At 51.0% G+C, this 16,402-nt stretch overlaps 1 protein-coding gene across 8 annotated transcripts in view; it reads right to left on the bottom strand.

Annotated features, from left to right (window-relative positions):
• The window catches only part of DTNB (dystrobrevin beta), a 237,789-nt gene that overhangs the window by 135,711 nt on the left and 85,676 nt on the right, over positions 1-16,402 (bottom strand). For 6 of the 8 annotated variants that reach the window (XM_059843204.1, XM_059843205.1, XM_059843203.1 and 3 more), the window contains 3 exons: positions 15,610-15,687; positions 7,705-7,791; positions 3,335-3,422 (listed from right to left, as the gene is read on the bottom strand). In XM_059843204.1, coding sequence (XP_059699187.1) covers positions 3,335-3,422; positions 7,705-7,791; positions 15,610-15,687 — 253 coding nt within the window. The remainder of the gene's footprint in view (positions 1-3,334; positions 3,423-7,704; positions 7,792-15,609; positions 15,688-16,402) is intronic. The other 2 variants (XM_059843207.1, XM_059843206.1) reach the window with 1 other exon arrangement.

Genomic DNA, 16,402 nt, shown 5'->3' with positions numbered 1-16,402 from the left:
CACAAGTCACAGAAGTCACAGAAAACACAGAAATTACAGAAATCACACAATCACAGAAGTCATAGAAAACATAGAAATCATGTGATCACAGAAATCACACCAATCATAGAAAACACAGAAAATACAGCATCACACAATCACAGAAGTCACAGAGAACACAGAAATACAGAAATCACACAAATCACAGAAAATACAAATCACAGAAGTCACACAATCACAGAAATCATAGAAAACACAAAAACCACAGAAATCACACAAATACTCAGTCACACAATGACACAATGACCCACCAGTCCCACCAGTCCCACCAGTCTCCCCCTGGTTTGCAGCCCCAGCTCCCACAGCTCCCAGCCCGGGGTGACAGCCCTGGGACACCCCAGGGTGCTCTGGTGTCCTGGGCTCCCAGGGCTGAGCTCCCTGCCCGCCCTGCCCAGCACCAATTCCATTCTCCCTGGGTTTTTGGAGCCCTTTGGGACACAGAGCCCAGCCCAGAGCCCCCAGCAGCCACGGCTCCTCCTGGGCACACAGCCAGCCCTGCTCTGCCCAAAATCCCTGCTCAGACCCTGGGGACAGCTCAGCCTTCATCCCAGCCTGCCACAGCAGGGACACTGCCACTGTCCCAGGGTGTGCCAGTGTCCAGCCTGGCCCTGGGCACTGCCAGGGATCCAGGGTGGGCACCCTGTGCCAGGGCCTGCCCACCCTGCCAGGGAACAATTCCTCACTCCCAAGATCCCATCCAGCCCTGCCCTCTGGCACTGGGAGCCATTCCCTGGCTCTGTCCCTCTGTCCCTTGTCCCCAGTCCCTCTCAGCTCTCCTGGAGCCCCTTCAGGCCCTGCCAGGGGCTCCAGGATCTCCCCAGAGCTCAGTTTTTCCCTTGCACCCCCCAGATCTGCAGCCCACAGGATTTGTGTGCTGAGAATCAGAAGCCCAGCCCGGAGCCCTGGCAGGCAGCAGCACCTTGGGATCCCAGGATCCCAGCTGGGCTGGCTGGGGAGGGAGCTCAGAGCCCCCCCAGTGCCACCCCTGCCATGGCAGGGACACTGCCACTGTCCCAGGGTGTGCCAGTGTCCAGCCTGGCCCTGGGCACTGCCAGGGATCCAGGGTGGGCACCCTGTGCCAGTGGAAACTGCAGCCACCAGCTCTGAGAGCACAGAAAACATCTCCCAAAGTAATGGCACACTGTCCCCAGGGATGTGGCACACTGTCCCCAGGGATGTGGCACAGGTGTCAGGCGTTTTGGGAAGTCTGAACCTCTCAGGTCCCTCGGAAATGGGGAAAGAGAGAAGGGAAATGCAGCTGGGAAATTGGGATAAGAAGGAGGCTGCATCCTCCCAAACTTGGAGAGACCCCAGGGGATGCCCCGTGGCCTCTGCCTGGATTGGAATAAAGCCAAAAAGGGACTGCTCTGTCTCCTTTTGGGACATGAACCTCTGGGGTTTGAGGACTGATTCTCCCAACACTGCCGTGGCCACACAAGAACTGAGGTGATTTCTGGGTTTTTAACAAGCAGCCCCTTCAGAACCCTCGGTCTGCACAGAAGGAGCCAGGCCATGACTCAGAGCTCTTCCAGCACCTTCCAGCGTGACAGTGACTCAGCACTGGCTGTCTCAGACCTTGGGGATTTTACAGCACCAGATGGAAATTTCCTCCTTTTCCACCCAAACCTGAGAGCTGGCACTGTGTCCTTTATATTCCCCCAGTATTCCTGGTGAGAGGAGCCACTCTGAGGTGCCACCTGGGCAGAGGGAGGGGGCAGTGGCAGATTAAAGTGTCCCAGCAGCAGGATTTGGCTGGGTGCAGGGTTTCACACAGAGATCTGCCCACGTCCTGCCCTGAGGCAAGCTCAGGAGCTGCAGATGGTCCTGCACACTCTGCTCTCTCTGCAAACCAGCCAGGACAGGGATCCCTCCAAACCTTCCAGCCAGGCTGCAGCTATTCCCTGGAATGTCAGCAAACCCTGGCTGTGCTCCTGGAGCAGCGTTGGTGTTTGACCAGCTGGAAACGTGGCTGTGTTTCCTTCATCCTCCCCCACGAGCAGCTGCAAACACAAACCCACCTTTCCCTCTCCCTCTGGGATGAATCCACCCCCAGCCCTCAGCCGTGATTTGTTTTCCTCCTTTTCTCCCTCTGCAGCCTGAGCAGCACGGATCTCCTCATCCCCCCTGCCCTGAGCTCATTCCCACACAGAAATTGGGGATTTCGGGCAGGGCTGGGGAGCCCAGCCCCTCGTGGTGCCCCCCAGCCCCTCGTGGTGCCCCCCAGCCCCTCCTGGTGCCCCCCAGCCCCTCGTGGTGCCCCCCAGCCCCTCGTGGTGCCCCCCAGCCCCTCGTGGTGCCTCCCAGCCCCTCGTGGTGCCCCCCAGCCCCTCGTGGTGCCCCCCAGCCCCTCGTGGTGCCCCCCAGCCCTTCGTGGTGCCTCCCAGCCCCTCGTGGTGTCCCCCAACACCTCGTGGTGCCCCCCAGCCCCTCGTGGTGTCCCCCAGCCCCTCGTGGTGCCCCCCAGCCCCTCGTGGTGCCCCCAGGGCAGGAAGTGGGCAGAGATTCCCTGTGCTCCATCCCAGAGTGACAGTGGCACTCCACGGGGAGCCATTCCTGCAATTACTGCAATTAAAATCTGCATGGCTTTTAGGGGCAGGGGCAGATTCCCAGCGTGTTCTGCCAGCTGGGGTGGGATGAGGGAACAGTGGGGGTGGGAAAGGAGTGGTGGAGATGGAGCAGTGTCACCCAAAGGGGACAGTCCTGGTGACAGGAAGCTGCTCCAGGCAGAGCTGTTCTCCTGGAATGATGGAATTCCCAGCTGAGCCTGCTGTGCAGGGACACTGCCACTGCCCCAGGCTGCTCCAGCCTGGCCTGGGCATCCAGGGGCAGCCCCAGCTGCTCTGGGCACCCTGTGCCAGGGCCTGCCCACCCTGCCAGGGAACAATTCCTCATTGCCAAGATCCCACCCAGCCCTGCCCTCTGGCACTGGGAGCCATTCCCTGGCTCCTGTCCCTCCCTGCCTTGTCCCCAGTCCCTCTCAGCTCTCCTGGAGCCCCTTTGGGCCCTGCCAGGGGCTCTGAGCTCTCCCTGGATCCTTCTCCTCTCCAGGTGAGCCCCCCCAGCTCTCCCAGCCTGGCTCCAGGGCTCCTCTGGACCCCCCAGCAGCCCCACATCCTCCCACCAACCCCCCCCCCCCGCCCGCTGCCATCCCAGCAGAGCACACAGAAACTGGGGATTTTGGGCAGGCTGGGGAGCCCAGCCCCTCGTGGGGTCCCCCAGCCCCTCGTGGCATCCCTGGAGCCCCCCAGTGTCCCCCCAGTGTCCCCCAGCCCCCCTGGCAGGACAGGTCACTCACAGCATTGCCGGCCTCGGCGGCCAAGCGCGCGGCGTAGCGGGCGATGAGCCGGTGCTCCTCGTCCAGGCGGCCAGGGCTGTCCAGGGCACTGCAAAACAGCACGGGGTGAGCCCAGGGAACCTCAAACCTGACCAGAGTGAGCCCAGGGCTGTCCAGGGCACTGCAAAACAGCACGGGGTGAGCCCAGGGAACCTCAAACCTGACCAGAGTGAGCCCAGGGCTGTCCAGGGCACTGCAAAACAGCACGGGGTGAGCCCAGGGCACTGCCAAACCTGACCAGAGTGAGCCCAGGGAACCTCAAGCCTGACCAGAGCCAGCCCAGGGCTGTCCAGGGCACTGCAAAACAGCACGGGGTGAGCCCAGGGAACCTCAAACCTGACCAGGGTGAGCCCAGGGAACCTCAAACCTGACCAGAGTGAGCCCAGGGAACCTCAAACCTGACCAGAGTGAGCCCAGGGCTGTCCAGGGCACTGCAAAACAGCACGGGGTGAGCCCAGGGCACTGCCAAACCTGACCAGAGTGAGCCCAGGGAACCTCAAAACCAACCCAGAGCCAGCCCAGGGCACTGCAAACCAACCCAGGCTGAGCCCAGGGCTGTCCAGGGCACTGCAAAACAGCACGGGGTGAGCCCAGGGCACTGTGAGACCTGTGAAACCTGACCACAGCCAGCCCAGGGCACTGCCAAACCTGAACAGAGTGAGCCCAGGGCACTGCCAAACCTGACCAGAGTGAGCCCAGGGCTGTCCAGGGCACTGCAAAACAACTCAGGGTGAGACAGGGACCTGTGAAACCTGACCAGAGCCAGCCCAGGGAACCTCAAAACCAACCCAGAGCCAGCCCAGGGAACCTCAAAACCAACCCAGAGCCAGCCCAGGGCACTGCAAACCAACCCAGTGATCCCAGGGCACTGCAAACCAACCCAGAGTGAGCCCAGGGCACTGCAAAACAGCACAGGGTGAGCCCAGGGCACTGCAAAACAGCACAGGGTGAGCCCAGGGCACTGCAAAACAGCACAGGGTGAGACAGGGTACTGTGCAACCTGACCAGACCAGCCCAGGGAACCCAAAAACCAACCCAGGCTGATCCCAGGGCACTGCCAAACCTGACCAGAGCCAGCCCAGGGCACCAGAGCTGGGTGGGAGGAGGATGCAGGGAGAGAATCCAGAGGGTTCCCCAGCAGCAGAGGAGGGAGAGGGCTCCCACACAATCTCCTGGGCTAAAACCACCGTTCTGGCAGTGCTGTGCTCCTGGGAGAGCAGGGAGAGGGCTCACACAGAACTCCCTGAGCTACAAACACCTTCCCAGGTGATCTGCCCCAAATCTGTGCTCCTTGCAGAGGTGTGGAGAGGGCTCACAGAGAATCCCCTGAGCTACAAACACCTTCCCAGGTGATCTGGCCCCTGTTGAGTTACAAACACCTTCCCAGGTGATCAGCCCCACATCTGTGCTCCTTGCAGAGCAGGGAGAGGGCTCACAGAGAATCCCCTGGGCTAAAAACACCTTCCCAGGTGATCAGCCCCACATCTGTGCTCCTTGCAGAGCAGGGAGAGGGCTCACACCCAATTCCCTGAGCTAAAAACACCTTCCCAGGTGATCTGGCCCCTGTTGAGCTACAAACACCTTTTTGGGTGATCTGCCCCAAATCTGTGCTCCTTGCAGGGGTGTGGAGAGGGCTCACAGAGAATTCCCTGAGCTACAAACACCTTTTTGGGTGATCTGCCCCACATCTGTGCTCCTGGGAGAGCAGGGAGAGGGCTCACACCCAATCCCCTGAGCTACAAACACCTTCCCAGGTGATCTGGCCCAAATCTGTGCTCCTTGCAGAGGTGTGGAGAGGGCTCACACCCAATCCCCTGAGCTACACACACCTTCCCAGGTGATCTGTCCCACATCTGTGCTCCTTGCAGAGCAGGGAGAGGGCTCACACCCAATCCCCTGAGCTACAAACACCTTCCCAGGTGATCTGTCCCACATCTGTGCTCCTTGCAGGGGTGTGGAGAAGGCTCACACCCAATCCCCTGAGTTACAAACACCTTCCCAGGTGATCTGGCCCCTCCTGGCAGTGCTGTGCCCACGCCCAGCCAGGCCCTGAGCTGTCCCAGCCACCCTGGGGCTGGCACGGGGCTGGCACGGGGCTGGCACGGGGCTGGCACGGGGCTGGCACGGGGCTGGCACCAGGGCACCCAGCCTGCTCTGGCTGGGCAGGGTCCCCAAAGCCCAGCCAGTGCCACCCCTGCCATGGCAAGGCCACCTCGCCCTGTGCCAGGGGGCTCCAGCTCAGCCCTGATGGAAAGGTGTGCCCAGGGCAGGTCAGACCTGGGCTGGGGACACCTGAGGGGACAGCAAAGAGCCCCAGGGCACCTCGGGGACAGGCTGTGCCCTCCTGGCAGCAGTGCCAGGCCAGCAGGAGGTGCCAGGGCAGGGAATGGGCTGGGGTGGGACTGGCACAGCAGAAAGAGGGGAAAGGTGTGCCAGGACAGGTCCTGTGCCACCCAGAGGGGACAGCTGGGGGACAGCCAGGGAGGGGGACACTCGGGGACACTCGGGGAGGGGGGGACACGCAGGGGACATTCAGGGGACACACAGGGAAAATTTGGGGGAAGATGAGATTCCAGTAGGAGGAAATCTGAGAGTCCAGCAGGGGGAAATTGGGGTGAGATGCCAGCGGAGGGAATTTTGGGATTCCAGCAGGGGAAATTTGGGAATTCTGAGATTCCAGAAGGGGGAAAGATGAGATTCCAGTAGGAGGAATTTGGGGAAAAAGATGAGATTCCAAGAGGGGGAATTCTGAGATTCCAGCAGGGGGAATTCTGAGATTCCAGCAGGGGGAAAGATGAGATTCCAGCAGGAGGAATTTGGGGACAAAGATGAGATTCCAAGAGGGGGAAAGATGAGATTCCAGCAGGGGGAAATTGGGGTGAGATGAGATTCCAGCAGGGGGAAATTTGGGGGAAAAAAAAGAGATTCCATCAGGGAGAATTCTGAGATTCCAGCAGGGGAAATTTGGGAGAAAAGATGAGATTCCAACAGGGAGAATTTGGGGAAAAAGATGATATTCCACAAGGGGGAAATTTGGGGGAAAAGATGAGATTCCAACAGGGAGAAAGATGAGATTGCAGCAGAGGGAAATCTGAGGGAAAAAAACGAGAGATTCCAGCAGGGAGATTTTGGGGGAAAAAGACGAGAATCCACCTTGGGGAATTCTGAGATTCCAGCAGGGGGAATTTGGGGTGAGAATTCAGCAGGGGAAATTTGGGAATTCTGAGATTCCAGGAGAGGGAAATTTGGGAATTCTGAGATTCCAGCAGGGGGAATTTGGGAATTCTGAGATTCCAGCAGGGGGAATTTGGGAATTCTGAGATTCCAGCAGGGGGAATTTGGGGTGAGATTCCAGCAGGGGAAATTTGGGAATTCTGAGATTCCAGCAGGGGGAATTTGGGAATTCTGAGATTCCAGCAGGGGGAATTTGGGAATTCTGAGATTCCAGGAGAGGGAAATTTGGGAATTCTGAGATTCCAGCAGGGGGAATTTGGGGTGAGATTCCAGCAGGGGGAATTTGGGGTGAGATTCCAGCAGGGGGAATTTGGGAATTCTGAGATTCCAGGAGAGGGAAATTTGGGAATTCTGAGATTCCAGCAGGGGGAATTTGGGGTGAGATTCCAGCAGGGGAAATTTGGGAATTCTGAGATTCCAGGAGAGGGAAATTTGGGAATTCTGAGATTCCAGGAGGGGGAAATTTGGGAATCCTGAGATTCCAGGAGAGGGAAATTTGGGAATTTTGAGATTCCAGCAGGGGGAATTTGGGGTGAGAATCCAGCAGGGGGAATTTGGGAATTCTGAGATTCCAGCAGGGGGAATGTGGGGTGAGATTCCAGCAGGGGGAATTTGGGAATTCTGAGATTCCAGGAGAGGGAAATTTGGGAATTCTGAGATTCCAGCAGGGGGAATTTGGGGTGAGATTCCAGCAGGGGGAATTTGGGGTGAGATTCCAGCAGGGGGAATTTGGGAATTCTGAGATTCCAGCAGGGGGAATGTGGGGTGAGATTCCAGCAGGGGAAATTTGGGAATTCTGAGATTCCAGCAGGGGGAATTTGGGGTGAGATTCCAGCAGGGGGAATTTGGGAATTCTGAGATTCCAACAGGGGGAATTTGGGGTGAGATTCCAGCAGGGGGAATTTGGGAATTCTGAGATTCCAGCAGGGGGAATGTGGGGTGAGATTCCAGCAGGGTCACGGCGAGGGCTGAAGGAAGGACCCCGTTTGGGATCAAAGGGGGTTTGTGAGAGGGGATCTCAGTGCCCGCTCCGGGAGGGACCCGGGGCCACCCCCAGTGTCCCCGCGTGTCCCGCTGTCCCCCGGGCTGGCACTGACCGTGCCCCGCTCCGCAGGCGGCTCACAAAGGTGGCAATCAGGGCGTGCTCCTCCCGGCACGGCTCGGGGCTGCTGCTCTGGTGGCACCTGGCGGGGCGGGGAGAGCAGAAAACAACAAAAACTCCGTAAATTGGGCAAATTTGGGCAATGGGGGGATGGGCCCCGTGAGGGCACTGCTGCTGCTGCTCAGACAGCGGGAGGGGACACTGGGGACAGCCCGGCACTGGCACAGCTGCACAGCGAGGGCGGGGGTGCCCATCCCTGCAGGTGTCACCTGGATGTGGCACTCGGAGGACGCTCTGGGGACAAGGCGGGGATGGGGCACATGGGGTGACCCTGGGGGGCTTTTCCAGCCTCAGGGACTCTGGGAACAAACCATGGGATGTAGCACAAACCATTCTGGGCCACACAAAGAGGGCTCAGGGCAAATCTCCAGTCAGGCAACAGCTGGATGAAGGATGTAGGGCAAGGCCACAGAAATGTCACCAGGGCAGCTGTGGAGCCCCCTGGAATCCCCAGTGGGATCTTTAGGGAGGAGCAGGGCTGGGCACTGGGGAATCCAGCCCCAGCAGCATTCCCTGTTCCCAGAATCCCGGGATCCAGAACCATTTGGGCTGGAAATCCCTCCCAGCCCATCCAGGCTGTGCCCCATCCCCACCTTGTCCCCAGCCCAGGACACTCAGTGCCACCTCCAGGTGACACCTGCAGGGATGGGCACTCCAAACCTCCCTGGGCAGCCCCTGCCAAGCCCTGACAAATCCTCCTATGAACAACCCAACCCCTTTTTGTGGGCAAACAGCCCCAAAACCCCCAAACCACAGCCAAAGCAGGAGGGGAGTGCAAAGGAGACTCAGGGGTGCCCTCGTCACCCCCTACACCCCCTGAAAGGTGGCTGTGCTCAGCTGGGGCTGGGCTCTGTCTCCAGGAACCGACAGAACCAGAGCACACAGCCTTGAGCTGCACCAAGGGGAACTTAGGTTGGGTATCAGGAAAAAGTTCTTTACAGAAAGGGTGAAAAGTTCTGGAACGTTCTGCCCAGGGAAATGGTGAAGTGCCCATCCCTGGGGGTGTTTAACAAAGCCTGGGGGTGGCACTGGGTGCCAGAGTTCAGCTGAGGTGTTGGGGCTGGGTTGGACTGGATGGTCTTGGAGGTCTCTTCCAGCCTGGGGATTGTGTGATTGTGTGTGATTGATTCTGTGATTGTGTGATTGATTCTGTGATTGTGTGATTGATTCTGTGATTGTGTGATTGATTCTGTGATTCCCTGATCCTGTGACTCTGATTGTGTGATTGTGTGTGATTGATTCAGTGATTTTGTGATTGATTCTGTGATCCTTTGATTGATTATCTGATTCTATGATTGATTCAGTGATTCTGTGACTGATTGTGTGATTGATTCTGAGATTGTGTGATTGATTCTGTGACTCTGTGATTGATTCTGTGATTCAGTGATTGTGTGATTGATTACCTGACTCTGTGATTGACTGTCTGACTCTGTGACAGATTCTGTGATTTTGTCATTGATTCTGTGACTCTGTGCTGGATTCTGTGATTGATTAGGTGACTCTGTGATTGACTGTCTGACTCTGTCACTGATTCTGTGATTGATTAGGTGACTCTGTGATTGACTATCTGACTCTGTCACTGATTCTGTGACTGTGCTGGATTCTGTCACTGATTCTCTGACTGTGCTGGATTCTGTGACTGATTCTCTGACTCTGTGATTGACTCTCTGACGCTGTGACTGATTCTCTGGCTGTGGCTGGCTCCGTGCCCCTGTCAGGCCAGCCCTGCCCCCAGCCCTGCCCCCAGCCCTGCCCCCAGCCCTGCCCCCAGCCCTGCCCCCAGCCCTGCCCCCAGCCCTGCCCCCAGCCCTGCCCCCAGCCCTGCCCCCAGCCCCCAGCCTGTGCTGGCTGCATCTCTTTGCAGTGGGGGCTCCCAGACACAAACCTGCTGCACCTGGGGGAGCCCTCTGGGCAGAGAGAGCTGCAGGCAGGGCTGGCAGGGCCAGCAGGGAACTAGGGATCAATAACTTCTTACATATACAAACTTATTTATAGACACAGTTATAAAGCTGTTTATAAATCTAATATAATAATAGATAAAGTTATAAACTTATTTATAAATATAATATAATAGATAAAGTTATAAAGCTGTTTATAAATCTAATATAATAATAGATAAAGTTATAAAGCTGTTTATAAATCTAATATAATAATAGATAAAGTTATAAACTTATTTATAAATATAATATAATAGATAAAGTTATAAAGCTGTTTATAAATCTAATATAATAATAGATAAAGTTATAAAGCTGTTTATAAATCTAATATAATAATAGATAAAGTTATAAAGCTGTTTATAAATATAATATAATAATAGATAAAGTTATAAACTTATTTATAAATATAATATAATAATAGATAAAGTTATAAAGCTGTTTATGAATCTAATATAATAATAGATAAAGTTATAAAGCTGTTTATAAATATAATAATAGATAAAGTTATAAAGTTATTTAGAAATACGATATAATAATATATAAAGTTATAAAGTTATTTATAAATATAATATAATAATAGATAAAGTTATAAAGTTATTTAGAAATGTAATATAATAATAGATAAAGTTATAAAGTTATTTAGAAATATAATATAATAATAGATAAAGTTATAAAGTCATTTAGAAATATAATATAATAATAGATAAAGTTATAAAGTTATTTTGAAATATAATATAATAATAGATAAAGTTATAAAGTTATTTAGAAATATATTATATTAATAATAGATAAAGTTATTTAGAAATATAATAAAATAATAGATAAAGTTATTTAGAAATATAATATAATAATAGATAAAGTTATAAAGTTATTTAGAAATACAATATAAAAATAAAGTTATAAAGTTATTTAGAAATACAATATAATAATATATAAAGTTATAAAGTTATTTAGAAACATAATATAATAATAGATAAAGTTTAAAGTTATTTAGAAATACAATATAACAATAGATAAAGTTATAAAGTTAATAATATATAGTTATAAAGTTATTCATAAACACAATATAACAATATATAAAGTCATAAAGTGATTCATAAATACAATATAATAATATATAAATTATATAGTTGTTTAGATATACAATATAATAATATATAAAGTTATGCAGTTAATAATATAAAAAGCTATAAATTTATTTATAAATCACTGTTAACAGGTAAATAACTGTATTTCTGTGCTGTCCTGACAGCTTCCTGCAGCAGGACTCAGGGATGGAGCCAAACCCCAGGAAAATGCAGAAAAAATGGGGTTTTAAAATGTTTTTAGAAGTTATTTATAAATATAATGTATTATATTATATTATATTATATTATATTATATTATATTATATTATATTATATTATATTATATTATATTATATTATATTATATTATATTATATTATATTATATTATATATAAAAGTACAAAGTTATTTATAAATACAATATAATAATGAATAAAGTTATTTATAAATACAATATAATAATGAATAAAGTTATTTATAAATACCATATAATAATGAATAAAGTTATAAATTTATTAATAAATAACTGTTAACAGGTAAATCACTGGTTCTGTGCTATCCTGACAGCTTCCTGCAGCAGGACCTCAGGGATGGAGTCAAACCCCAGGGAGGGGCAGAAAAAATGGGGATTTTTATGGTTTTTTTCAGGGAGAAAAGGGATTTTCCAGGGAAAAAAAGGGATTTTCCAGAGAGAAAAGGGATTTTCCAGGGAAAAAAAAGGGATTTTCCAGGAGAAGAGGGATTTTCCAGGAGCAGAGGGATTTTGGAGGAGAAGAGGGACTTTCCAGGGAGTAAAAGGAATTTTCCAGAAGAGGGATTTTCCAGGAGAAGAGAGATTTTCCAGGGAAAAAAAGGGATTTTCCAGGGAATAAAAGGGATTTTCCAGGGAATAAAAGGGGTTTTCCAGGGAATAAAAGGGGTTTCCAGAAGAGGGATTTTCCAGGAGCAGAGGGATTTTCCAGGGAATAAATGGGATTTTCCAGGGAATAAAAGGGATTTTCCAGGGAATAAAAGGGGTTTTCCAGGGAATAAAAGGGATTTTCCAGGGAATAAAAGGGGTTTTCCAGGGAATAAAAGGGGTTTCCAGGAGCAGAGGGATTTTCCAGGAGCAGAGGGATTTTCCAGGGAATAAAAGGGGTTTCCAGGAGCAGAGGGGTTTTCCAGGGAATAAAAAGGATTTTCCAGGGAATAAAAGGGATTTTCCAGAAGAGGGATTTTCCAGGAGCAGAGAGATTTCCCAGGGAATAAAAGGGGTTTTCCAGGAGCAGAGGGGTTTTTCAGGGAATAAAAGGGATTTTCCAGGGAATAAAAGGGATTTTCCAGGGAATAAAAGGGGTTTTCCAGGGAATAAAAGGAATTTTCCAGAAGAGGGATTTTTCAGGGAATAAAAGGGATTTTCCAGGAGAAGAGGGGTTTTCCAGGGAGTAAAAGGAATTTTCCAGGAGAAGAGGGATTTTCCAGGGAAAAAAAGGGATTTTCCAGGGAATAAAAGGAATTTTCCAGAAGAGGGAATTTTCAGGGAATAAAAGGGATTTTCCAGGAGAAGAGGGGTTTTCCAGGGAGTAAAAGGAATTTTCCAGAAGAGGGATTTTCCAGGAGAAGAGAGATTTTCCAGAGAGAAAAGGGATTTTCCAGGGAATAAAAGGGATTTTCCAGAGAGAAGAGGGATTTTCCAGGGAATAAAAGGGATTTTCCAGAAGAGGGATTTTCCAGGAGCAGAGGGGTTTTCCAGGGAATAAAAGGGGTTTTCCAGGGAATAAAAGGGATTTTCCAGGGAATAAAAGGGGTTTCCCAGGAGCAGAGGGATTTTCCAGGAGCAGAGAGATTTTCCAGGGAATAAAAGGGATTTTCCAGAGAGAAGAGGGATTTTCCAGGGAATAAAAGGGGTTTCCCAGGAGCAGAGGGGTTTTTCAGGGAATAAATGGGATTTTCCAGGGAAAAAAAGGGATTTTCCAGGGAATAAAAGGAATTTTCCAGAAGAGGGAATTTTCAGGGAATAAAAGGGATTTTCCAGGAGCAGAGGGGTTTTCCAGGAGAAGAGGGATTTTCCAGGGAATAAATGGGATTTTCCAGGGAATAAAAGGGGTTTTCCAGGAGCAGAGGGGATTTTCCAGAGAGAAAAAGGGATTTTCCAGGGAATAAAAGGGATTTTCCAGAGAGAAGAGGGATTTTCCAGGGAATAAAAGGGATTTTCCAGAAGAGGGATTTTCCAGGAGCAGAGGGGTTTTCCAGGGAATAAAAGGTGTTTTCCAGGGAATAAAAGGGGTTTTCCAGGGAATAAAAGGGATTTTCCAGGGAATAAAAGGGATTTTCCAGGAGCAGAGGGATTTTCCAGGGAATAAAAGGGATTTTCCAGGGAATAAAAGGGATTTTCCAGGGAATAAAAGGGATTTTCCAGAAGAGGGATTTCCCAGGAGCAGAGGGATTTTCCAGGAGCAGAGGGATTTTCCAGGAAATAAAAAGGATTTTCCAGGAAATAAAAGGGATTTTCCAGACGGACGGACAGGGACGGAAGGATGGACAGAGGGACAGAGGGACTCACAGACAGGGGACAGAGGGACAGAGGGATGGACAGACAGGGACAGAGGGTCAGGGACCGCAGCAGGAGGGGAGAGATCCGTGCCTGGAGGGGTTTCAGATCCATTAATTCCCATCATTATTAATTCCAATCAATTCATTCCAATCAAATCAATTAACTCCAATCAGTTAATTGGCTGCTGCCTGCCCGGGCTGGCCCGGGGGCCACCGAGGGGGCCTGGAAATGGCCCAGGCAGGGAGCCCGGGCACCCAGAGCCCCGGGGTCCCAGAACCCCAGAATTCCAGAACCCCAGAACCCCAGGATTCCAGGATTCCAGAATATATAATATATATTATATAATATATAATATATACTATTATCATATATAATATATTATAATATATAATATATTATATATAATATATTATATATAATGTATAATATATACTATTATAATATATAATATATTATAATATATAATATATAATATATAATAATATATTATTATATCTATAATGTTTATTTATATTTATTTATGTTTATATTTATTTAATTTATTACTCAGCTCTGCCAAGCACAACCTGCAGCTTGCTGCTTGGCAAGAATATTTATTTATTTATTTATATTATGATATTTATTTATTTGTATTGTATTTATTTATATATTTATTGTCATTTGTTCATATTTATTTTTATTTATTTCTATTTATTTATGACCCAGCTGCACCAAGCCCAGCCTGCTCCTCGCTGCTCAACAGGAACATTTATTTATTTATTTATAAAATATATTTATATTATATTTATTTATATATTTAATTTTCATATTTATTGATATTTATTTCTTTTTATTTATTACCCAGCTGTGCCAAGCCCAGCCTGCTTGGCAAGAATATTTATTTATTTATTTATAATGTAATAGTTATCTATTTGTATTGCATTTATGTATTTATTTGTATTTGTTTGCATTTACTTCTATTTATTTTTATTTATTTCTATTTATTTATTACCCAGCTGTGCCAAGCCCAGCCTGCTCCTCCCTGCTTGGCAAGAATATTTATTTATTTATTAATTAATTTATTTATTTATTTATTTATTTATTTAATATATTTATACTAGATTTATTTATATATTTGCATTTAATATTGATTTTATTTATTTTTATTTAATTTATTACCCAGCTCTGCCGTGCCCAGCCTGCTCCTCCCTGCCCCCAGATGAATTCCCTGGGCACCACTGCCACCCCCAGGGTCACCTGGGAGGGGACAGGGACAGGGACAGGGACAGGAACAGGGACAGGGCTGGCACGCCCGGGAGGTGGCACAGGGACAGGGACAGGGACAGGGCTGGCACGCCCGGGAGGTGACAGGGACAGGGACAGGGACAGGGCTGGCACACCCGGGAGGTGGCACCGGGACAGGGACAGGGACAGGGCTGGCACGCCCGGGAGGTGACAGGGACAGGGACAGGGACAGGGCTGGCACGCCTGGGAGGGGACAGGGACAGGCTGGCACACCCGGGAGGTGGCACAGGGACAGGGATAGGGACAGGGACAGGGCTGGCACACCCAGGAGTTGGCACAGGGACAGGGACAGGGACAGGGCTGGCACACCCGGGAGGTGACAGGGACAGGGACAGGCTGGCACACCTGGGAGGTAGCATGGGGACAGGGACAGGGACAGGGACAGGGCTGGCACACCCGGGAGGTGGCACAGGGACAGGGACACCTGGGAGGTGGCCCAGAGCAGCTCCTGGCACACGAGCCCAGCTGGGGACAGGCAGAACCTGCTCAGGAGCTCCCTGGCACAGCCGGGTGGCACCGGCTCGGGCAGGAGAGACCCCGGAGAGGGCACCTCCTGCAGGGCATCCTGCCAGCACAGCTGGCACAGCTGGCACCCCCCTGCCCAGCGGGCACACTTGGCACCCCGTGTCCCTGCCAGCTGGCACACCTGGCACAGCTGGCACCCCCTGTCCATGCCCAGCTGGCACACCTGGCACAGCTGGCACCCCCTGGCACCACTGGCACACCTGGCACAGCTGGCATCCCCTGGCACATCTGGCACCGCTGGCACACCTGGCACCCCCTGGCATTCCTGGGCACACCTGGCACAACTGGGTACACCTGGCACAGCTGGCACACCTGGCACCCCTGGTACAGCTGCCACCCCCTGGCATCCCCGGCACACCTGGAACCCCTGGCACACCTGGCACCCCTGGCACCCCTGGCACACCTGGCACCCCTGTCCATGCCCAGCTGGCACCCCTGTCCCCCCTGGCACCCCCGTCCCTGCCCAGCCCCGTGCCCAGGTGAGGCCCTGGTACCTTTTGGTGGGCGTGGGCGCTCCCGAGGACACGCGGGTCAGCAGGGCCTCGTTCATGTTAGCCACGGGCCTGGGGGGGCTGCAACACACGGGGACGGGGTCAGAGAGGGGAAACACCTGGGAACAACCCAGAACAGACAGGGACGGGGTCAGAGAGGGGAAAAACACACAGAAATAACCCAGAACACACAGGGACGGGGTCAGAGAGGGGAAAAACACACAGAAATAACCCAGAACACACAGGGACGGGGTCAGAGAGGGGAAAAACACACAGAAATAACCCAGAACACACAGGGACGGGGTCAGAGAGGGGAAAAACCATCCAGAAATAACCCAGAACACACAGGGACTGGGTCAGAGAGGGGAAAAACACCTGGGAACAACCCAGAACACACAGGGACTGTGAGAGAGGGGGGAAATACATGGGAACAACCCAGAACACACAGGGACGGGGTCAGAGAGGGGAAAAGCCACCCAGAACAACCCAGAACACACAGGGACTGTGAGAGAGGGGGGAAAAACAACCCAGAACAACCCAGAACACACAGGGACGGGGTCAGAGAGAGGGGGGAAATACCTGGGAACAACCCAGAACACACAGGGACTGTGAGAGAGAGGGGAAAAACACCTGGGAACAACCCAGAACACACAGGGGATGAGTGAGAGAGTGGAAAACGAACCCAGAAATAACCCAGAACACACAGGGGCTGGGTCAGAGAGGGGAAAAACAACCCAGAACAACCCAGAACACACAGGGACTGTGAGAGGGGGGAAAACCACCTGGGAACAACCCA

This window comes from Haemorhous mexicanus, chromosome 3 (assembly GCF_027477595.1).
Source record: "Haemorhous mexicanus isolate bHaeMex1 chromosome 3, bHaeMex1.pri, whole genome shotgun sequence".
Taxonomy (NCBI): Eukaryota; Metazoa; Chordata; class Aves; order Passeriformes; family Fringillidae; genus Haemorhous; species Haemorhous mexicanus.
Note: the sequence above shows the minus strand (reverse complement) of the source record. Positions and strands in the feature narration are given on the sequence as shown.